Raw genomic sequence first — 24,362 nt, forward strand, 5'->3', positions numbered from 1 at the left:
ATTTCAGAAGAGCCATGACCTTCTGTTTATATACGTCTGTTCATGTACAACACCACTGGATGTGTCTGACACCTCTGTCGTTGTATTATGAACGGCATCTCTTTACTCTTGTTTCTGCCCAGGGCTGTAGAACACAGTGCAGTCTTCATAATTCAAAGTGTTTGGTGAAAGATACACCTAACTGCATCAAACTACATTTAGAGTCATGGAGCTCCTTCCAATACTTCATTAGTTTATGTTACATTTGAGATCAGAATCACTCATTAACAGCTACCCTCAGTAATGGTTGTAGCTGAACGCAGTGTAATCCTCACAACAATGTTCCAAAATGTAACTATGCCCCATCACGGGTGCAAACAGGCCGGTCAAAGGCATAACCAATTAAAATCCTGATTTCAGGTTTGTGGGCGGGACATTGAAGACCCATTTCTAAAACCGCACAGTTCTCACTAGTCCCCATTCTGATAAATGTTGTAAATGTGAAGCACTATCTAATGGTGCTAACTAATATGTTAGGACACATATTTGCTAAACATCTGGTCTTGACCAAATCTTATGCTGTTAGGAGACAGTGTACATGTTGAAATCTAAATGGTTTATATTTTAAAGGAAATTCTGATTTTTATTTACTGTCCAAAATCACAGTTTTGCAGGTGTGTTACACCTGGACAAAATACCTTGATTTCAGAAGTAACAGTAGGTATGCAAGTGCCTACACACAGAGATAGAGTGCAGTTCAACGTCGTTTAAAATAAAACCCAAAAGGATAGAAATAAATGCCATTGCTCAGCAGATTCTTACACAAGAAAACTAGACCACATTCCTCAACAACCACTTTAACCATAGCCACCTTGTCAAGCATTCAAATCGGCAATTCACCCTCCACACACAGAGAATTCACAAGAACCAAAAATGGTGCGGTAAATAAACACTTGGTTTGGGAACTAATTGCCAACATTGGTCATTAGTATTCATTACAGCAGAAGAGCGACGCTGCGGCTCATCCATGCAGTGGGAAGGGAGAAAGAGGCGCAAATGCCTCCCATAAATGAAACTTGACCTTGCCAACAGCTGTGCTTACTGACTTATGAGATAATTATCTCTCACCCGGCCCTGTTTGTGTCGCTGTATTATAGATGCAGCTGCAGCAGGGTGATGTTTCACGCCTTGTCCCTTCAGGACTCCCTCAATCAAGTCAAAGCATCCTGAACCGTTCAGATTCCGACAGTGTGCTGAGAGCAGATCGTGCAGATGTGCTATAATCACCCCTGCCTGGCCCCGAGTGGCCCTAAAGCTGACCATTCCACTTGACATGATCGACTCTTAGATCTGTCTAAACACTGTACATCATATGGTCAAACATATGTGGACACCTGCTCCTCCAGTGGATGAAAGTACCTGCTCACCACTGCTGCAGGGACTGCTCGTCTAAGAAACGTTTACGCTAGATGTTGGCTTAGGGAGTGAAGAAAGTGTTGTCTCCTCCCTCAACATTCATGGCTGAGATGATTTTGAGCAAGGCATCTCCATTTGCTCCCTGGGCCCTGAACGGGTGACCAGCTGCTGTGTGAGAGTGTGTTAAAGAGAAAGAGATATGCCTCTAGGGCACTTGTGCATGAGTGAGTGTGTGTTCACTGGCACCCGTGTTAAATGCAGAGGCAACGTTTTCTGCACTGCTGTGAAATGTTAAAAATTTGGAGTTTTGTGTTGAAGGTCGTGGAGGAATACACTATTGTGCAAAAGTTTGGGTACGCAGGTCGTTGTGTATATTGTTAATTTTCTTAGGGGGAAATAAACAGTCCTCTACTGGGAGCGCAATTAAATATGGCATCTGTCTGGAACCATTAGCACACTTTTTTATTTGCTTCCAATACAGAGAGAGAGAGAGAGAGAGAGAGAGAGAGAGAAAGGAAAAACAAAAGAAAAAAAAGCACTTAGCTATAACCTAACAGTTGTTTTGTGTTTTATTTCTTTTCCCCCAAAAAATTTTGAACTGCAAATTAAAACAGAAGGGAATATGTTCTTTGTAGTGGATGTGTCCTATTTTTCACATAGAAAATCAAATGTAATTTGGCCAGGGTCGCTCCAACTGTGCAGACAACGATGTCACAAGTTGTTCTACTGTGATAGAGAGACACTGATTAGATCTACAGTGTTCTCTCTTATCCATCTTAAATTTCTCAGTAAACCTCACCCAGTCCGACCCACAACGTATGCTTTACTTGTAAACCAGCACAAAATCTACAGCACTGTGGTAAAAAACGGCCCTGATAACATTATGAAAGATTGCATTGCTTCAGTAAGAATGACACTGCAGGATTTATAACATTTATCTTTGTGTAAAGCACTGCTTGGGAATAGTGGAATGTCCCCCATCACAAAGAATTAGCCTATAAATATTAAAGTGAGAAATATGAACCATGACTTCCTCAAGAATCTCAGAGTCTCACGGCAGGGCACAGTCAGACTTTCACATTCTCCACATTGAAGTGGATCACTTTAATTCAACTTTTCTATCTATTTTGCATAAATCCACATTGAACCTGTGAGAGGGGCATGATTTCACACTTTCAGCTATATTCAGGAAAATGAGAGGGAATAAAATAAACGATTCCAAAACATAAGTGTTTTTTTTCATTCATTAAAGCGGTGTAACCTGAATCTTATTAGATCTTTATTAACTGGATTAAACCTGAAACTTATATCTTCATAACTGTGGCAGAATAGCTTTAGACATTTTTGCCCTTGTATCCACCACTGGTTCGTAAAGCTGTCAAAGTCCTTCGGCTTCTTGGTAATAAATGGCTCTGATGACAATGAATACAAAAAGATCAGTAATGCCCCCCCCCCCCCCCCGCTAATATCCTTAAGGAATAATCTGCTTGGAAAAGTGGAAATTGAGCTGCCACAATCTATTAACAGAAATATTAAAAAGCATAAAATAACCATAATTTTGTGACCTTGGTTTCATTAAAATCATTATCACTGAAGTTGTCTCAAATAAGGATATACCAATTCCGCTATTAAAAAACCTAATTGATTTAAATGTGTAACCAACTGAGACCAGAATACTCTAAAAAATAAAGTGAGTGAAAAGTGAGCTTTGTCAAAATGGTCATAAAATACAAGACATTCGTTTTGTAAAAGGACATCCTGCGGAGGGAGCCTGTTTAATCCATTTGCAAACATTCTGAAACAGTACTTTTATTCATTCATTCATTCATTGTCTGTAAGCGCTTATCTAATTCAGGGTCACGGTGGGTCAGGAGCCTACCTGGAATCATTGGGCGCAAGGCTGGAATACACCCTGGAGGGGGCGCCAGTCCTTCACAGGGCAACACAGACACACACACATTCACTCACACACTCACACCTACGGACACTTTTTTGAGTCGCCAATCCACCTACCAACGTGTGTTTTTGGACTGTGGGAGGAAACCGGAGCACCCGGAGGAAACCCACGCGGACACGGGGGGGAACACTGAAACAGTACTTATAAAACTTTATAAAACTATTATAATAATAATAACCTTTATGCAACCTTTATGCAACACCTGGTAGACCACCAAAATTGAGCATCAGATAAACAGAAATTAACCCCTCAAGACTTGAGATTTAAGAAAACCAGGTTCTGTTTTTTTGGGGTGGCGGGGTTAGGGTTAGAGGGTGAATGAAAATGTATGAATATTGAACACTGACTGAACATTGACTGTTACTCTATGGCTGAAAACAAATAAAAGCCAAGCTTTTTTTTCCAGACTTGAATTATTAAAAAGCTGTAGATTGCAACTGTTCTTTGAAGTGCATTTTATTTCCTTTGAAATATTTGCCTAAATAACTGCTAGTCTACTCCATCCCTAATAACAGCATCATAGTATAATACATCACAGTGACAGCCTCTGGGTCAAAGTGATGTAACTGTTAGTGGCAGCAGAAACTAACTCGGGATCAACAGCAGTGTTTTCTCCTCCCTCTCTCCCTCTCTGGATTATGGGATTAGTCAACCGAGATTGTGTGTGTGTGTGTGTGTGTGTGAGTGAGAAAGAGAGAGAGAGAGAGAGAGAGAGAGAGAGATGGCGAGTGGTCAGGCTGGTCCAGATGTGAAGGCCAGTTCTCTGAACTGCAGCTATCAAAGCTTGTTTATGAGCTTAATGTCTCACTTCAGTGCAGCACAAATACAGTGAAACAGACTCCTGAAGAGTCACGTGAGCTGGTGTTGTAGACTCACGCAGATGGAGTTTATACATCTATCAGGGGTCAGTGAAGTACAACTGTAAATACTCAAATGATCCCTTGTCAAGTCGCAAAAATAGGTTCACACCCACTATACAGTGGACACACCTCTGTCCATTTTACTTTCTTATGTATTGTTTATTAAAAGTTATTTGATACCATTTACACACGGTCATATTTTTATGATAACTGATAATCACCGAGACATTTATTTGCATTGTAAAGGAAGATTTTTTTTTCTTTTCCTCTGAAATGACCATTTTGGCGATCCAAGAGGAAGCAGCTGCTACAAGCTACAGCGAGTCTACTATAGCTCTAGCGAGCCTGAGAGACAGCGAGCCTGAGAGGCAGCAGATGCTACAAGCTCCAGCGAAGTCGAGAGGCGGCAGCTGCATGGCGTGGTGCTGCGCTACTCTGAGCATGTGACACAGCACATGGCTGAGTTTATATAAATGACTTTAGACACAGTGAGAGACATCCAATGCCCTTAGCTACCACACTAACATCAGCAAGAGCTTACACACAGCTGTCCACAGCTGCAACTTGATTAAAACTCTTCCTAGTCCCAGTTAAGAACCTGCATGCTGCTTCCAACACCAGTCCTAGACCCAGACAAGAGAACACCAACTAATCAATAGGAATTAAATCTTAAATGTAATGAAAATGTTCACTGGGAGATATTCAGGATTAAAGGCAGGTAAGAGAAGTCATTTGATACACAGCCAGTGTGAAATATACAGCCATTACTTTACACTCCCGTTTAATGGTTTTTGCAGTTTTGCTTTAGGGGATTCTGGGGAGAGCAGCTCATAAATTTCAGTGTGTACAGCAAGTTAAACTAATGCTGCTTTTACATGCGCCCAGAAACCTGCAAAATAATCAGAATATTCATATACCTCCACACAGGTGTCATATAAAATGGGAATTCTTCAAAGTGCCTACAGCTACAGAAATACTTCAGCTGTAAAAGACTGTATGTGTCTAAAAACATACCAGTGTACCTTTACTGGATTTAGTCCTCATGAAAAGACAGGCATCCAAATTCTTTCAAAGGCCAGCGTAGATGCTCTTTAGGGGAACTGGATGCAATATTGGGTCGTAATTAATAAAGGCCTCCAGGAGTAATAGACTCATTGAATTAACGGTGCAATTTCCTTCTCAAGGGTCTCAAAATGCCACAGTATGGTTATAACACAGCGTTATGAACAAAACTACTACAGTCCAAGAAGGTTTTTCTTTTTTTAGATAAAAACATATTCAATCTGGCATTCCGACTCACTTCCTTTTGCAACTGAGACAAAGCCATCGCACAGTCTTCGTCAAAGTCAGGTACCACCCTTCATCCATTACATTTCATTTATAAAAGTCATACCAGCAATGAGCTGTTAATTAACCTTTTTCTAGGGGCTATTTCTAAGGAGCTTGAATGTACTCCACTTGCACAAAGAACCCATTAAACAAAATCTGAGTTTCCAAAACAATATTTTAATTAGTTAAAGTTACAGAGAATATATTCAGCTATTCAGATACTCATTCTTTAAAAGGGAATAATCTGTAGGATATTTACTGTACTTAGTCATAAAGTGTCCAGGGTGTGTGACCATAGATTAAGGAAACGGTCAAAGCTAAAACAGCGCTGCTTCTCATAACATTGCTGGAGTCCAGGGGCTGATCTTCTGTGATGCCACCCTTCTGCCCCCGATCTCACCCTCTGTCCAATCATTTCACAGTCCAAACCAACCGCTGCTAGGTCTACATACGTAGTGTCTTGAAGCAATGAAATGACCAAGTGAACATAGTTAATGTTATATTTTACCAGACCCCAAAAGCCCCATTGCCCTTCTAAAAATCTCCATGACCAGAGGCGGAGTAAAATGAGAGGAAATATTGGCCTTGTGTTTGAAACTTGAAGGCAATTTAGAAGCACCATCACTAGCTACAGAACAGAGCCAAATCTGGCTAAATTTATCCTGAACAGGTAGCAATTCATTTCTGAAAAAATATAGAAGTACAGACGCCTATGTAGAGATTAAAAGGCGTAAACGCCATAGGTTGTGTTTTTTTATATAAAAAAGTGAGGCATAGTGACGTATGAAAGGTGTTAGGACGGTGTTATGTGTTTTATAAAAAGAAGGTGTTGGAAAGGTGTAAATACCATTGTGTGTTTGTTTTAAAGAAATCGATGCCGATTCATATGTGTTTCAAACAAATGTAGTAGTAAGAGTTGTGTTTGAAAAGCCTCACATATTCAGCTTTTTAAATTGGAATGGAGAAATCAATTGGTTTGTGTGATTTAAAAAGAACAGTTGCAATAATCTGACAAACAACACCAATAAAACTCGAAATGTTTGACTAAGACATTTGTGAATAAGAAGCAAAGTTCTGCCTCCTAAACAACATTTATGATGTAAGGGAAATTCGATCGTAACACTAGACTTGTTCAGTCTAAATATTTCAGGTGGATTTGGACAGTAAAGGCTTGTAAATGCAGGGAAATGGCAGCTGCGTGTTCACTTTTTTGTCTTTTTCTTGTGTAGGTAGAGGTTTTAGTGAAGTTATGAACACTATTACAGTACAAAGATCTTATATCGTCTCTTGCTTGGTCATTCAGTTTTCCTCAAACTGCCAGCCTGCTCGAGCTTCACACCTGGGGTGGAGGGGGAGGAGGCCGACAATTCTCTCCACTGCTTTGAAACTTTATAGCTCTGATTTTAAATGCTTGCTGTCAATATTACAGATTGCTCTTTTAAACTAGGTATTTTTGTTTGTTTTAAATTTGAGATTCACATTTGTATTTATAAAAATAGTCAGGCTTGTCAAAATAAATGAATCACAAAAGAAAATCCTAACACACTAAATCAACTTGCATCGAATTAGACCATATCTCCATAACACTCTGCAAGGAATGCATTCTGGAGATTGGGATCTTAAAGCAGGTTTTTCGACATGGATTTTCTGAATGACAACCTACATTCTGAATGACACACACACAAATATTCAAATATTTACAGAATATTCTTGTCAAAAAGCTGACGTCCTAAAAATAGTATTCAGCACAGCCCTACAATGCAAGACCCGGTAGACCACAAATGTGTCACCATCAGAATAAAATGTACCTTAAGTATGAGAAGCAGCAAATACAACAAATGTGTGAAAAATGTCACTGCAAATTACTGTTAAATATATTTATGTATTTGATCATCATGTTACCTGGAAATTCTATAAGTGTGGTCTCCGATTTTTACACACTAACACATGTTAAATTAAAGATTTAATTCACACTACCCTGTGATCAGTGGGTAACAAACTACAGCACAGAGTTGCATTTTGGGAATGACCATCTTAAATTCTTCATTCCTACTGATCTGGCAGTTTCCTAACTGTTTGATACAGCTGTAGATCTTGAGTAGCCAGATCAGTATAGCTAGATTAAAGCCAGGACTGAGCTCTGCAGGGAGGCTTCTGAAGAGCAGGGATGGAGATGCCTGATCTTAATTATTAAGAAAACAACCTTTAGTTGAAAGCAAGGCCCAAAAGAAATCAACTACAGCAGAGTCCCCCATAAGCTGCTTGGAACTTGAAGGTCCAGTAAGGTCAGCTGGAGGGCTTGAAGGATGAATCATTTCAAGAACATTTACTATAAGAACATAATCACAGTTTGCAAGCTTGCAGATACATATTTTTCTCAGATAGTTCCACCCTTGCCATTAGGAACCCTCCTTCACCTCCACAAGGACATGGCTAAGGTCATTACCTGAGGTCCAATCCATGGCCTCTAACCACAGCAACTTCTGACTTTTCACCTCAGCTATCCAAGCAACAGCATTAAACAATTACTGTCACAGTTGCTGCTTTTAGCCCTGTTAATGAGGAGGAGGAGGAGGACAGCAGGTTTAAAACAGCCAGTTCTCTTCTTCACACAGATCAGTTAATCACAGAGGTGCAAGCAGGTAGAATTTCCCCATCAGCTTCTTTTATGTGAGATGAAGACACCCATTTAGAGCACCGTTATGGTGGATATTAAACTCAAATAAAATACATAGTTTTAGTTGTGCTACAGGTTCTCTCAGCCAAAATAAGATGCATTTAATGGTGGGGTAAACTGCGGTCCTGAAAAAGGAATGATTCAATTATGATTCTTTAGGAAACCATTCAGCGCACCCTAGACCTCCGTGGTTTGATTTAGTTCAAGCTTGGTATGATTCAGTGTTTTTAATACCAGAAATACACTAACCACATAATGGCTGAATTAATTATTTACACTAATGATGCACCTACACTCAAAACAAAAATGGTTCTTTAAGGGTTCTTGATTAAAAATGGGGGTTGTATTTTGAACCATGGGCATGCATAAATGGTTCTTTGCACGGTCAAATGCTGACTGATAGACATTGTGTTGTAGATGCTTCTATACAGCACCAAAAAAGGAATGTTCCATTTATATGATAACCTGATTACTACAACTGCAGAAACCTTTTGGTGCAGCATACAACCATTTTCAAAAACGTTATATATAGACTCAAACACAATACACAACATATACCGAATAACAATTTCAGAACACAATAATTTCTATACACACACGCCTCATCTTTTAGGTTCAAACATAACCTATGTATTTCATCAAGAACGCTTGCAAGAATGCAGGGCCATTTTCAAAACTAATGGACTTGTAATGATAACCAGTAATGAGCATCTTGTGGTCAAACCCAGTGCCAGGAAACAGATTATAGTTTTATGTTTGCATTTAAAATCCCATTATAATACCTATATGACGAGTTTGAGCTTAGCAACTGTCTATTGAAAAGTCTATTTTTTGCATATTTAGTCTGATACGGGTAAATATGGTGCTTATTGATTAAATCTATATATTTAACTATGTGATTTAGCAATTTTTAGTAAAAATACAGTAATTGACAATTGTTACAGGGACCTAATTGTTGGTATAGCAGTGGATTTTCTACATAAACATATCCATGGATGGAAAGAGTTTTACAAATCACCCAAACCAACACTTTGGTCACAAAATTATATGTGGACTAGACTGCGATCAATAACAGTATGTTTTCAAAAGTTGTTTAAGTGTTAATACAGTTGGAATGCACTAATTTAAGCCATCATTCAACTGTAAGTAATTGCCCAAGTTAACTTTCCCATACCTAAATCACAGTACATACACCAGTACTGATGTGTGTTTATGATGGACATTGTTGAGTGGATATTTAAGAAAACCTTATATAAATATAACTCTATGCACGGTTAGTCTACATTTACCACAGAGAGCCCTGCTTCCATTAATTAGACTGTGTCACCTCCCATAGTTGCTCACTTCATTTAACTTGTTCCAAAAGAACGCACATCACTTACCAAGTTCATATGTTTCTAGAATAACCTTGTCCATCCAATCCTGCCTATAAGATTACAAAGATGTCTTAGTGACACCGCACATACATTTATAGTTAACAGATTTGACAGTCTGAGTCTTTACGACTGAGATGAAAAAAGTGAACAACTGCCAATACCATGTCATAGTAAAGCACGTTATTGCCAGATTCAACCATTACTCTGATATACATCCAGGATATGGATCAAAGGCCTACAACAAAGACCTTGACCTGTCTCATACCACCATGAGGAGAATCAGCCAACACTTTGTGAAATTAGTACTAGAAAGTTGTTGAAGAGCTTCAGAAAATTTAAAATACTTGTACAATGCTTTTTTGCCACTTTCACACACACAGAAAAGAGAGGTATAGTAGATGTACATAACTGGTCAATAAATGTACACAGTGAAAAAGTACAACAGTGGGTTTAAAGTCGAGGTGTGTTCTCTAAAGCTACATTACATTATCTTTGCCAGAAGGAGAGGTGAATATTTGTAAAATTGTATTATAGAGCTGTGTGCAATAAAAAAGCACAGTATAAGTCCTGGAGATGAAATGGGGAGCAGGAAATCAACAGAACTTTAAAATCTACTATTATATAGAATAAGGTACAATTATGTTCTTTAACTGAAGGCATGGAATTTGTTCCCTTTAGTGACAGTTTGTCTGGGAGTGTAGCTTGCTTGACCTCTATAGAAAATGGAACAGTGGCCAATAATTTAAAACACCAGCCTCACAGGGTAAAAGGTACCATGTCCAGTGCCGAGTGTCTGCTAGAGGACAATCAAGACTCCGGGTTTGGGCTATACAATAAAGCAACTGTGATCTCTGGAGTGACTGAGCAAAATTAACTCTGAAATGAGATACATGGCATTTGGGGTCCAGAACTAATCCTCCAACACCAGTACCTGAGGTCACTAATGTTAATGTGTGGGAAGGCAATGAAATCTTCTCAACAATGGTTCCAGCATCTACTATAAAGCCTTCAGAGAAGAGTGGAGGATGAGACAGCAAGAAAACACTTATGCAAACTCTTTTTGGATTAAATATTAGACCAGAATCTGCTTTCCTTTGAATTCAGAATTTGAAATCCTAGAATTTAACAGATGCTTCCCTGAGACAACTATCTGCAAACTGATCACAGTTCTGAGCTAAAGTCCTAGGAGCTACATTTAAGCGTTGGACATTTGTAGCCAGTATTTTAGTATTAATACCACATCCTCATCCTCTCTCAGCCTCAGATGTAAATGTAACTCTCAGATATGTAAATTCTTAAACCAATATTAAAAAAAAATAGAACCACACAAAACCTGAAGGCCTTCAGCCTGCTGTGAAACACTGGCTGAGTATTTGCTTTCATTAACAGTTTCTCCAGAAGCTTTCATCAGATCTGCACACTGATCAGATTTTTTGAACATTTTCTATGATCCACTTTCACTAAGATCTTCAAAAATCAGTTTACGTTTGATGAAAAGACGCAGCACACATTTTTCATAACATTTGAATAGTGCACTTGGTTACAGTTCATGGTTTTCTTCTTCACTAATGAGCCCCGTCCACTGATGGCACTGTTTCACCAAATTAAGAGCTAGGTTTAGGGTCGAGTGTAGGGTTAGAAGCAGGGATGGACAACAACAAATTAAACTGTAGTGGTGAAGCACAACTGAAGTATTTCTATCATATTATTGCTTTCACATTCTTATGACTTTCACAAAATTTCTATGAAGGGACTTGAGTTATTACTGAAGTTTGACTGAACAATTTTAACAAGCACTGGAACTGACTAACACTGGACCAGGGAGTACATATCTTCTGACTACTCTGTCCATCTATATTTAGAACCAGGATTAAGGCTGATTTCCCACAGTGGGAATGTCTCACCTATTCACAGGTACGGCTACAAAACATGAACTATTTTGCACATTGGAGGAACCCTGGAGGTGCTCTTTTAACCCAATACATGAACTCAAACTGAAACCATGCTGACATTTAAGCAGCTGTCGGGTTGGACGTTTGCTGGCTGTATTTTGCCATCTGTACCCTTGCCTTTCTTCCCTCAGACACTCCAATGTAACTCTGTAATAATAAAAAATAAAATAAAATAAGCACAGGCTACAAAGGACTGTAGGCCTCCCACCTGGAGAGGGTTCGTGTTGTGTGTAGAAGTTTGAAAGTAAACTCACGGTCAACAAAGCGAGGACAACACCACTTTCCCCACAGAGACCAACCAGAGCTGAATCTGGTGTGGAGTAGCACAGAGGCGTGTAGCCTACTCCCACGCGTGTGATTTCAGTGAGCGTGAAGCCTCTTCGCCCGGGGTTCAACCAGCTCACGACGCCATCAAACGAATTCGCGCCCTTTTTGGGGCTGACCGGCAGCTTACGTGCGGCGTGACGCAACCGCTCAGAAACAGACGTCAATCAAACAAACGCAGTAAGAGCCTTAAGGTGTGTTTATATATATATTATTATTATTATTATTTATTCATTTATTTATTTTCCTGTCTCCAGGATTCACAGAAGGCTGCTGGACGGAAAAGCGCAAATCTAAAGGCAACATTGACACCCAGTTCTGACCATGAGGACCACTTCCCCTCTCCACGCGCATTTCCCCCCGCGCTGGGACTCGAAAAACGACCCGTACTCAGAGTCCGCTCTGCTTTCGTTGAAGGTGATCTGGGCTTGTTTGCTGAGCTTATTCCTTCACTTTTTGTCCATCCACTTTAGGAGTTGGTGTGTGCAGCTTCGAGGCTGCTGCCGGTGCAGAAGGACCTCGGACAGTCGGACAGCATCTGGGCTCGAGAGGGATGCGGACAAAGCTGCAGAGTGGGCTGCAGTGGGAAAGGCACTTGTCTTTGGGCTACTATCGGTTACGGCGTGGGAATAAGCTTCAGTAGCTCAAATAAACTTCTGGACAGTGATACTCACAACTTAAACGTGTCCAACGGGGCTAGAAATGGGAATGGGGGTGGGGGGCACTTTTATTAGCATATTATTATTATTATTATTATTATTATTATTATTATTATTATTTTATTACTTTACATTTTTATATTTTGGGTAGATGAACGTGACTAAACCATCCGTAAGCGCGTGAGAAATATTTGGCGTGTAGCATTTTAGAGCTTTTTCCGACTGTTAAATGAGGTAAGCAGTAAACTACGTGTTAACCGCAAAACATTATTTGTTTGTAAATAAAATGTATCTTGTTTTTATGGATGCTTTCAGTGTCTGAAAATACCCGGTGATTGACGCATCCCCCCCTCTACCGCCCCCCAAATCCCACCTAATCTACGATTACAGCAGCACTTGGCATATTTTCCCCGCAGTTCACCACAAAACAACAAAAGCACCCCCCCCCCCAGTTCCCCCCAAACCGCGTATTCCAACTCCCCCCAACTTTCAGCCCAGACCCGGGCTCCAAAGCCCTCCAGCCCGCCCGCGCGGTGTGGAGTTACCTGAGCTGCACACGATGAGGTTGGCTTGTAGGATGAGGAATAGCTCCCAGATAATATCCATGGTTTCTTATCATTCCAGGTACATCGCGCTCGTGAAGTGGGTGATCGGTGTCAGATGCGGCGCGCGCTCCTTCCTCCGGCCCCTCTCCTCATCACACGCGCGGCAGATTCACGCTGGAAAAAACCTCGGCTAAAATCCACATCACACTCCAAAACTTCCCGCACAAATCCTCCGCGCGGACACTTCGCCTCCGAGCGCGGGAACATCCATCCAAAAACAGCCAGTACATTAAAAACACACCGAGAGAGCGCTCCCACCGTGCCTTTACCTTCCCGGGAAAGAGAGACGCAGCTCGCGCGCCACGGCCATGATGCACCCGCTCATCATCTGATCCAACACACACTCACACACACACACGCTCACTCACTCACACACACGGAGAGAGAGAGAGAGAGAGAGAATCAAGGCGGGGAGAGCGGGTCGGTGCTCTGCAGGAGAGGGTGGGGGTAAGAAACAGTGGAAGAGCGCTACGAACAGAGAAAGAGTGAAAGAGAGAGAGAGAGAGAGAGAGAGAGAGAGAGAGAGCATCAATTAGATGTAGCGATAGATACAGAAGAAGAGATGGAGTGATATCACTGAGAGAGAACTAGATATAGACAGAATCAGGGTGTGATACAGAAGAGAGAATCAGAGAGTGTCTGATACATCTAGGGAGTATCAGGGAGTGAAAGAAGAGAAGAGCGAGAGACAAAACTTTGGACAGAGAGAAAAGAGAGAAGAGGATATATGAGGAAGAAAGAGTGGAATGAAAAAGAGAAATAGACCGCTGGGAAGAGAGAGAGAGAGAGAGAGAGAGGTGCATTACTGATTGCTGTTTTTGGCAGTGGTGTATTTGTCTGTGTAGCTGCTAGGGGGCGCGCTGGTGTCAGAGCCGTTAAGCCCCTCTACACTGAGGGGAATAATGCGCGTGCACGCGGCTCTGCACTGCTCCGCGCGGGCTGCAGGAGAGGGGCAGTGAGATTAATGCAGCTCTGAGAGAGCCAAGAGAACTGCCATCAAACTCCAGAGCAAAACCCCACTCCCCTCCATCACACGCTGCACACACAGAGTACAGAGTACACTAGCACATACACATCTGCTCTGTTCACCCACACACACACATTCCCAGAGTCTTATCTAGCCCACTGGAGCCATTAACGAGTAAAACCACTACAGAATGACTTCAGAACTCAACCATTCAGATGTAAATAAAGCCATTTGGAGTGATTTTACCATTTCTAGAAACATCTCAGAGTTGTTTACAAAGCTTTGAAACCTTCAATGCAAGAAACTTTAAACCTCTTAACAGATCAGTTAGCATTGTCCTCGAAGCGTGGTGAGCTGTCCACTGATTTTGTGTTAGTGGCAGTCCCAAAAGTGGGTGGTCCTGGGTAAGTATTTGTTATCCTTTACCTTCTCAGCTTCGTAGCACTGTGTGACTGGGGGAGACATATGTAGTGGGAACAATGGGCATTGAGACTATTAGGTCTGATAATACCACAGTTAGTTCCAACGTGATTGGCTGAGAAATGTTACACATTTCCATCCATATAAATAGGCTTCAGAACCCAACAGGTTCGTTCCCAGCTGGAATCAAAGAGCAACAAAGGTTATTCAGCATGAGCTAAATAAGTGTTACGGTAAAGCAGCTCAAGAAAAAGCACAGAGCACAAAGAGTTACAGCACAGTGGACCCATTCTCATTTCTCTGATTTAAAAACAAACAGAAATTACAAGGAAATGAATATACGAAAACGCTCTACGCATATGTGATATACACGTTACATCTGTATCATATACCATCGTGATACGAACCCCCTATAAACAGTGGATTAACCATGACTATGTACAGACACTATCTGTTTATCTATGGCTGGTTAAAACAGACTGCAGCCTTGGTTCCCATCAAACCTGATGGCAATATTAAATGTTACCTATTTCGCCCTTTTATTTAATTGCAAAACCACCCTAAAACACCATCAACAATATTTCTCATAGAGTATATATAATCATTCAACAACAAGAGTCCTTCTGTTTATATTCCTACGCTAATCCTACACATTCTATTAGTAAACACTTATCACCTATAATGTTAAAACCATCTCCTTTTTCATACACAGTGTTCATTTTATCATTCCCATGTACACACACTTTGTAGTTCTAAAACTGGTAGTGATGTGTTAGTGTGTGTTGCGCTGGTATGAGTGGATCAGACACAGTAGTATTTCTAGAGTTTGTAAATCCAGTGTGAAATGAGGCTAATGATGTATTCAGAGCAAAAGATTGATTACAATCTGTAATTGTAGAAATACCAAGTGCTCCTATATGGTCAGTGGAGATGATAACTTGGACAATGAGTGTAGAAACACAGAGATCAGTTTAATCTTTGGGCTGATGGGTGGACTTGATAATTGAAGATCTAGGCCATATGCTTCTGAGGCCTTTCATGTCAGAATCCACAGTTAGGCAAATCCCAAAATAGCTCAGCTGAAGCTGTTTCCCATGCCTTGGACCTCCTTCAGTAGTCATTCTTCACTGAAATTCCTTTGTAGTATAGGACACTGCTTAAAGGCAAAGATTTGAAAAGCCATAAGATGCCTGCAGAGCCATTGTAGCCGTGTCTTAGCAACCAAACAGGGTTTGAAACCCATAACCTCTCTCTGTAGCACATCCATCCTTTTCCTTGTCTATCATTCCTGTGTGATACGCCTTTTTAACTTTCAGGTCGATCACGTAGATGCTTTTTACTCACCGTGATCACTGCCTTGCTTTACATTAAGGGCTTATAATAAAGCAATAAGCCATGAGAGGCCGTGCATTACTGCGGTTTTATCATGGCAAAGGGGGTTGGCATGAATGCCTAAAGCTTCCTTTACTATGATACAATCACTGTAACAAACAATCTTGAGTGGCATATTGCTTTAATAAAACAATGGTCTATATAATATAGTGTAAAATACTTTGATGTTCAATATTTAGATGTATTTATTAAAAAAACAATTAGCTAATGTTCTGCCACATGTTGTAGTCCATTAACAGTGAGCACTGTGGATGTTAAACTACAGGGTGGGCCATTTATATGGATAAATCTTAATAAAATGGGAATGGTTGGTGATATTAAATACCTGTTTATGGCACATTAGTATATGGGAGAGGGGAAACTTTTCAAGATGGGTGGTGACCTTGGCTGCCATTTTGAAGTCGGCCATTTTGGATCCAACTTTTGTTTTTTCAATGGGAAGAGGGTCATGTGACACATCAAAGTTATTGGGAATTTCACAAGGAAAAACAATGGTGTGCTTGGTTTTAACATAACTTTATTCATGAGTTATTTACAAGTTTCTGACCACTTTTAAAATGTGTTCAATGTGCTGTCCACTGTGTTGGATTGTCAATGCAACCCTCTTCTCCCACTCTTCACACACTGATAGCAACACCATAAGAGAAATGCTAGCACAGGCTTTCAGTATCCATAGTTTCATAGTTACGTTAAAATCAAGCACACCATTGTTTTTCTTGTGAAATTCCCAATAAGTTTGATGTGTCACATGACCCTCTTCCCATTGAAAAAACAAAAATTGGATCTAAAATGGCCGACTTTAAAATGGCCACCATGGTCACCACCCATCTTGAAAAGTTTTTCCCCCTCCCATATACTAATGTGCCACAAACAGGAAGTTAATATCACCAACCATTCCCATTTTATTAAGGTGTATCCATATAAATGGCCCACTGTTCATGTGTATTCAGGGTTTTTAAGTTGAGTAGGAAAGCATAGCTTGTTGTCCTCCTTCTAACACGACTCTTACTCTAAAGTTACGGAAAGTAGAACTGCGTTAAATGAGTGTTGTATAGCTCTGTTTTGTGGTCCTGATATCACATTCTTCTAGTAGAATTGAAAAAAATCAGAGTTTTTTTTTCATTTTATTCTTAAATACATTCATTCATTCTCTGTAACCGCTTATCCAATTCAGGGTCGTGGTGGGTCCAGAGCCTACCTGGAATCATTGGGTGCAAGGCGGGAACACACCCTGGAGGGGGCACTAGTCCTTCACAGGGCAACACAGACACACACACACACACACACACATTCACTCACACACATGGACACTTTTGAGTCACCAATCCACCTACCAACGTGTGCTCGTGTGTTTTTGGACTGTGGGAGGAACCTGGAGCACCCGGAGGAAACCCACGCAGACACTGGGAGAACACAACAACTCCTCACAGACAGTCACCCGGAGCAGGAATCGAACCCACAACCTCCAGATCCCTGGAGCTGTGTGACTGCGACACTACCTGCTGCACCACAGTGCTGCCCTTCTTTTAAATACAGTGACGCATTATTATGGACTTCGAATGTGGTGAGATGGTCATATAATGTGTACTTTACAACGACTTCAAAAGTGTCTCCGCCAATCAGATTTTAAGACCAGAACCATTCATATAATTATTCATGCTTAATAACGTTTTTGGGCGGCAGCATGGTGCAGCAGGTAGTGTCGCTGCACTGTGAGGAGTTTGGTGTATTCTCCCTGTGTCAGTGTGGGTTTCTTCCTGGTGCTGTGGTTTCCTCCCACGGTCCAAAAATACACACGTTGCTAGGTGGATTGCCGACTCAAAAGTGTCCATAGGCATGAATGTGTGTGTCGCCCTGGGGTCCCCTCTAGGGTGTGTTCCAGCCTTGTGCCCAGGGACTCCGGGGAGGCTCCGGATCCACTGTGACGCTGAACTAGATAAGTGGTTACAGACAATGAATGAATGAATAATGTTGATGTGGGCATTAGATTCATAGAGTTGTCTGAGGAAAATGCTCTCTAGATAAGCCACACATGGGCCTAAGGTCACCACTCCCAATGCCAAGTGTTTCCTGAGGGTATAAAGCCCTCAGCATGGGGCTTTGGTGCAATGAAATTGTGTTCTCTGTAGTGTAGCTACATCCAATACATATAGCATGAGTGGGATTGATGTCTGTGAGCCAGAACTAATCATCTAACATCAGTACCTGCCCTCACTACATTTTCTGACTGAATGCAATCAGATCTGAACAGTAATGTTTCAGCATCAAGGGTGAAAAACTTCCCAAAAGTGTAGCCACAGTTACTGCACCAGTGAGGGACAAACTACCCGTTAATGCCCTTTATGTCACAACTACTGTTGGATGAGCAGGTGTATCTGTAGAGATTACTGTTACAGATCATTCCTGAGTGCCGTTTGCTGTGGCCTTTTTCTATAGGGATTGGACAGATGAGCAATAAGAATGCTTTTTCCTCCCACACACTCCCATAGAAACACAACCAGTCATTTCTGAGGAGGGCCTGTAACATGCAAGTGGCACCTGTAGACTTCCCGTTTCAAAAGGAAGGAAAACACAGTGAGGCTACACAGTGCTAGAGAAGGTCAGGCTTTACAAATATATAAATAATCAAACAAACAGTTCTTACCTGGAAAAGCTTTTCATGGGCATGAGTTTTTATGAAGCAGAGGAAACATGCGGTGGAAAAACATTTGGGACATAACCAGTAAGAGTTTACCTTAACTGACCATTACTGATTTTGGATTAGAGAGGCATGCTGACACTGCAGGTGGTGTCACCTCCCTGTGTCTGCACAGGTTTCCTCTGGGGGCTCTTTCTTCATAATTTAGTAAGCTGAAGATATTAATTCATTCATTCATTCATTCATTATCTGTAACCGCTTATCCAGTTCAGGGTCGTGGTGGGTCCAGAGCCTACCTGGAATCATTGGGCGCAAGGCGGGAATACACACTGGAGGGGGCGCCAGTCCTTCACAGGGCAACACAGACACACACATTCACTCACACCTACGGTCACTTTTGAGTCGTCAATCCACCTACCAACATGTGTTTTTGGGAGGAAACCGGAGCACCCGGAGGAAACCCACGCGGACACGGGGAGAACACACCAACTCCTCACAGACAGTCACCCGGAGCAGGAATTGAACCCACAACCTCCAGGCACCTGGAGCTGTGTAAGCTGAAGATATGTTCATTTTATTTAAGCTTTCCTAAAGAACACATACCAGTACCAAAGTCTTTAAACCTACTCAAAATCAGCAATTCAGTTAAAAATCATTAATCGCCAAAACCCAGGAAGGGAAACTGGTCTTAAAGTATGGGATTGAAGACCTCCACCCAACATCCAGTTCTGAACTGATGAGGTTTGTGATGTCACAACAACCAAGGCCTTTACAATTACCCATTCAGCCTACTTCAGCTTAGCGACACCATTTCCAACAGAATGTATCATTCCAGATTCTTTTCTGCGGTACAGTGCTTTCAGCCAATCAGAACAAAAGGTAATTTACATAGCCTGGTTCCAAGGGCAGGAGAGGTGGGAGATATGGGATGCTAAAATGAACTGCAACACAACCATTAAGTGATCAGAGGAAAACATGAAATTAGAAAAGGAAAGTGTAGGCTCTGGCTTTATTTATCTACTGCTACTACATTGCAGGTGCTAATAGGCTTTAATGAGGAAAGCCAAGCAGCTGTGGTGAAAATAGCTCATGCTTCCTTGTTTTCATTATAACTCTAAGCAGCTGATATCTAGATGTGCTATTCTTCTTAAGGCATTCTTACCATGCTCCATTAACTCAGGGTGTCTTATTTTCTGTTGGTGTCATCTGCCAGTAATGCGAGGGGGAAATGAAAACAAAACAAAACTATTCCAGCGCTCGCAGCCACATTGTGTCGCAGGCGGCTGACCCAGAAAACTGCAAAGAGTGACAGAAAGGGGTTAGACTGATATTTGGAAGGTGTCTATTAGGACACAGGATAAAGCCATTTAAGATAAGATAACACTTTATTAATGCAGAAAGAGCTTAGTATTACAGAAGCGAGACATATATCTGCACATGGACTGATATAAACAAGTCACAAACAGAGAAGGAGTAAGTTACAAGCGATAGTTACAAGAGCAATCTGTATATATTTATACTCCACGCCGTATGTATATATCCTGTCGAGCGGCTGCTTGGCTTGGGGAGGGTTCCAGGGTCAGAGATGTGGCAGTAGGTCATGAAAGCCCAGAAGAGCAGCAACTGCAATCCGTCAGAAGCTGGCCTTCATTCCCCACTCTCCAGCCAGACATAAGAATGCAAAAATACTACAGAGCTGCCTCACACACACCAAATGGAAAGTGACACTGACACAGCCCAGTTTAACACACTCAAGCTTCATAAACCAGCTCTGACTCTCAACACAGATCAGTCCTTAAACACGTCACACGGCTGCAGGACTCAATCGGCTTGGATCTCGCTGATGGACGATGCTAATTACCACCGTGCTGCCTGATCCAGAACCACTGAACTCCTAATGGAAAAATCAAAACACATTAGGACTGGCATATCATATGATTCCTTCTTTATTCTCTTGTCCTCTCATGTCCTCTCAAGTCCTCAAACACAATGTGGACACTGTCTTGCCGCTGAGGATCGACAGTAATAAATTACACAGACTGACTTTTTATTCAGTTAAACTGTGTCTAAATCCATCAACAGGTGGCAACACTTGTTTCAAATATAACGTAGGAGATGTTGTTAGTTTCTAAAATGGCTTTGGACTAGTGTTGCCACACGTCCTGGATTTCCCAGGATTGTTCTCTTTTTTTACTGTCTGTCCCGGAAAATTGATCATCCTCCTCGGGACGCCTATTATACTGTTTTTTTTTGTGAAAACGCACTTCCATTCACATATTCATTCACATTAAAATAAACACATGTTCTGCAGTTGCGACAGTGTTCTCTTCCCCACACTTACATGGGTGTGGCGTGCAGGTCTCTGTTGTGGTAGCGGATGGATACTTTTATTTGATTGGTTGTTACGTAGGCTGTGTTCGAAAACATAGTGAAAATTCACTTCCTAAACAGCTGTCTAACTAATGAGAGTTCTATTAAGTCATTGCCTTGTAAATCAGGTTATTCGAAAGCAGAGCGATATGTCGCGTTTTGCTATGATGCGAACACGGGGAGCATCACACCATCCTACGCTTTTGAACACAGTATGAAAAATGAAAGTTTACCTTACCTTTAATCTATCAACTACTGGATACGCAAAACCACATGAAGATTGTGCATACAGGGAACAACAGACGGTATCAGAGCGAGAACTATTGGTTTGTAACTTGGTTTGTCTCCAGCCTCTACCCCTTCAGTAATACTACAGGGTAAGTAATACCCCTCCACCACTCCCCGTCCAGGATGTGGCAGCCCTGCTGAGGACCAGGACCAGACACTGCTCCAGTTCCATTTTTCAGGGAGTAAATGATTTAAAACGAGTAAAGATTGATAGAAAATGGGCTTTCAATAAACTTACCCAATGTCCTAATTAAAAATACAATACACTGCAAAAGTCAGAGACCATGCTTCATTAAGTCAGGCCATTATTTACACGTTATCAATCTTTAGTGCCAGAAATCACATTTAATAGACTGTATCTAGAAAAGAAAATACTTAATATATAAACTCAAAAAAGTTATAACTGAGACTTTTATAATTGAGGCAGTGTGAAGAAGAGTGGCCATGTTCAAATAATTCATTCATTCATTCATTCATTCATTCATTCATTCAAGGACAAGGTACCCATCCGTCACAGTGCATCATATATTCACCCAATAACTCACATACACACACACACACACCTGTGAGGAATTTCACACTGCCAGTCCACCTAACAATATGTGTTTTTTGGACTCTGGGAGGAAACCTGAGCACCCGGGGGAGACCCACACGGACACAGGGAAAACAAACCAGCTCCTCACAGACCCAAGTGACCCAAGGCAAGAATCAAACGCAACACCCCAGGACCTTGGAGCTATGAGCCACCACGCTCCCTGCAGTGCCACCATGGTACCCTTTAAATGGTGTAGAAAAAAAAGAGTTATTAGAGTTTCTAAAATAAACATGATCAAAAAGTCAGTGTTCATTATTCATTTATTAAGGTGTAAATACAGGAGGAGTCAATGACTGCAGTGTCTCTGTGACCAGTTTCTGTGCTCGATGAGAGTAAGTAAAGGAAAGCAAATGATGTTTGTGGAAGTGCAGCATGTGAAGATAAAATTACTAATAATTATAAGCCATTCTGAGCAATGCAGATGACTCAATTTGGCTTCTGTTTTGATTAATGTTTTCCCCACTGGACCCGAGACCTAATGTGTCACTCATTCTTAGCATTCCATCTCCCATGATATCCACAATAATAGGATGTGTTTGCATTCATTTGCCTGTGCTTATTTGCCAGAGAGAGAGAGAGTGTTAGGAATGGAAAGTACAAGTGTGGTACTGTGAAAAAAAACAAACAAAAAAAAACAACAAATCTGCACTGCTCTTATCTACTGCGTGTTCAATAATAATAAGAAAAAAAACATGCAGGTTGCATTTGTCAGGCCAACTCTCGTGGGTTTTAGAGATATTAAAAATTAAATGAAATAATGAAAGTCATTTTTTCCTCCAAAGGGAGAGCAATCGCGGGACACAACAAGGTTTATATTCTAGATTGGACGCCTCAACCTCGTACCTTATACAACGCATAAACTCAAGACTGAATTTATAATTTGTCCTTCCTCAACCCCCCAAATAAAGAACGAAGCTGCGGAGGCTTGGAGGAGAAGGCTGGTGTTTGTCTGGCCTCTGTGGGCTGACTGTCAATGCCTGAGTGTTGATCAAATAGAGGAAGATAAATACAGGCTCCTCTATCAATCAACAAATTGCAGGACACTTTTAAAAATAGCCCAGGCCCCTAATGCCCATCAGATTAACGGCACTAATGGGAATTGTTTCATCCACGTAAATGCCTCATTTGTTTCATGCAGATTTTTTTAAGGCTACCCTCAGTGACTGTAGTGAAAGCATGTGGTCACTCAATTACATGCCTGACTAACAATCAGTTTTTGATTATCCTTTATCACGATGGCCATTTGTTCTGCTTGATATCTCCGTACACTTCAGAAGTGTTGAGGTCTGGAGGTGAGCGTTGTAACTCTTCTCTTCGCTACACCTCACACAATATCTCATTGAACATTGTAGCTTCGAATCAAACATACAGGTTAACTACGTCTGTTAATGTCACAGCAGAATGACTCCTGTTGTCAAAAATATAATGATAAAATGCTATATTACAGCTATATTCCTGAATTCAAAGTACTAACACGTATCATATTTATAACACATATTTTTTATAAGGGGCGGCACGGTGGCGCAGCAGGTAGTGTCGCAGTCACACAGCTCCAGAGACCTGGAGGTTGTGGGTTTGAGTCGGGTGGCTGTCTGTGAGGAGTTTGGTGTGTTCTCCCTGTGTCTGCATGGGTTTCCTCCGGGTGCTCCGGTTTCCTCCCACAGTCCAAAAACACGTTGGTAGGTGGATTGGCGACTCAAAAGTGTCCGTAGGTGTGAGTGTGTGTGTGTTGCCCCGTGAAGGACTGGCGCCCCCTCCAGGGTGTATTCCCGCCTTGCGCCCAATGATTCCAGGTAGGCTCTGGACCCACCGCGACCCTGAACTGGATATGAGTTACAGATAATGAATGAATGAATATTTTTTATAAATTCTCTTAAACTGAAAAATAAAAATCCTATGCCCTGTGTCCACTGCTGTAGGACTAAAGGATGACCAACAGATGAGCTACTGTCTCTGACTTTACATCTACAAGGCAGACCAGCACGCAGACCTCTGCTGACTATTAAATCAGCTGTGGGAATAGCTGAGTCTTAATGTATGAAAAGGTGGTGTACAAATAATGGTGTTTGACTTAAAACCTGACAAAACAGATAAATAAACAGAGTGACATGTTGACACACTCGCTGCGGTTCCATATGGCAGCTATAGGCATCATGAATCATAACGTCACATGGTTTGCATTTACGCAAGTGCTCTTTTGCGAGTCGTCTTTCTATGCACCATGGAAACTGTGGGCAGTTTTCCCTTAGTTATCCGCCCTGTAGGGCTCCTAAACCCGTTGCTTTTTAGAGAAATCTAACACCTACAGATAAAAATGTGTTTCACCCACACACCATTTGGTCTCTTAAAACAAGAAGCACAATATGAGCTCTGTGTTACTTCTCCATTAAAAGGAGATATACTGTAGACCCTTGTATTCCTCTCGACGCTTTTAATGGCACTTGCATTCGTCATCTCTGTGCATAGGAATGCACCACACTTGTGAGTACATTAAACACACACACACACACATTATCATAGCTTTTCCTAGCTGCAAAACGAAAATGATCTTCAGAAAT

The 24,362-nt window shown here is 41.3% G+C and overlaps 1 protein-coding gene across 3 annotated transcripts in view; it reads right to left on the reverse strand.

The window, feature by feature from the left end:
• ca10a (carbonic anhydrase Xa) overlaps positions 1–24,362 on the reverse strand; it is a 337,301-nt gene that overhangs the window by 181,764 nt on the left and 131,175 nt on the right. The window contains exon 1 of one of the 3 annotated variants that reach the window (XM_066664823.1): positions 13,075–13,466. The exons of the other annotated variants lie outside the window; for them this stretch is intronic. Coding sequence (XP_066520920.1) covers positions 13,075–13,135 — 61 coding nt within the window. The 5' untranslated portion in view covers positions 13,136–13,466. Of the gene's footprint in view, positions 1–13,074; positions 13,467–24,362 lie in introns of those variants that run through there. 3 annotated transcript variants of the gene reach the window in all.

Source organism: Hoplias malabaricus, chromosome 3 (genome assembly GCF_029633855.1).
Source record: "Hoplias malabaricus isolate fHopMal1 chromosome 3, fHopMal1.hap1, whole genome shotgun sequence".
NCBI lineage: Eukaryota > Metazoa > Chordata > Actinopteri > Characiformes > Erythrinidae > Hoplias > Hoplias malabaricus.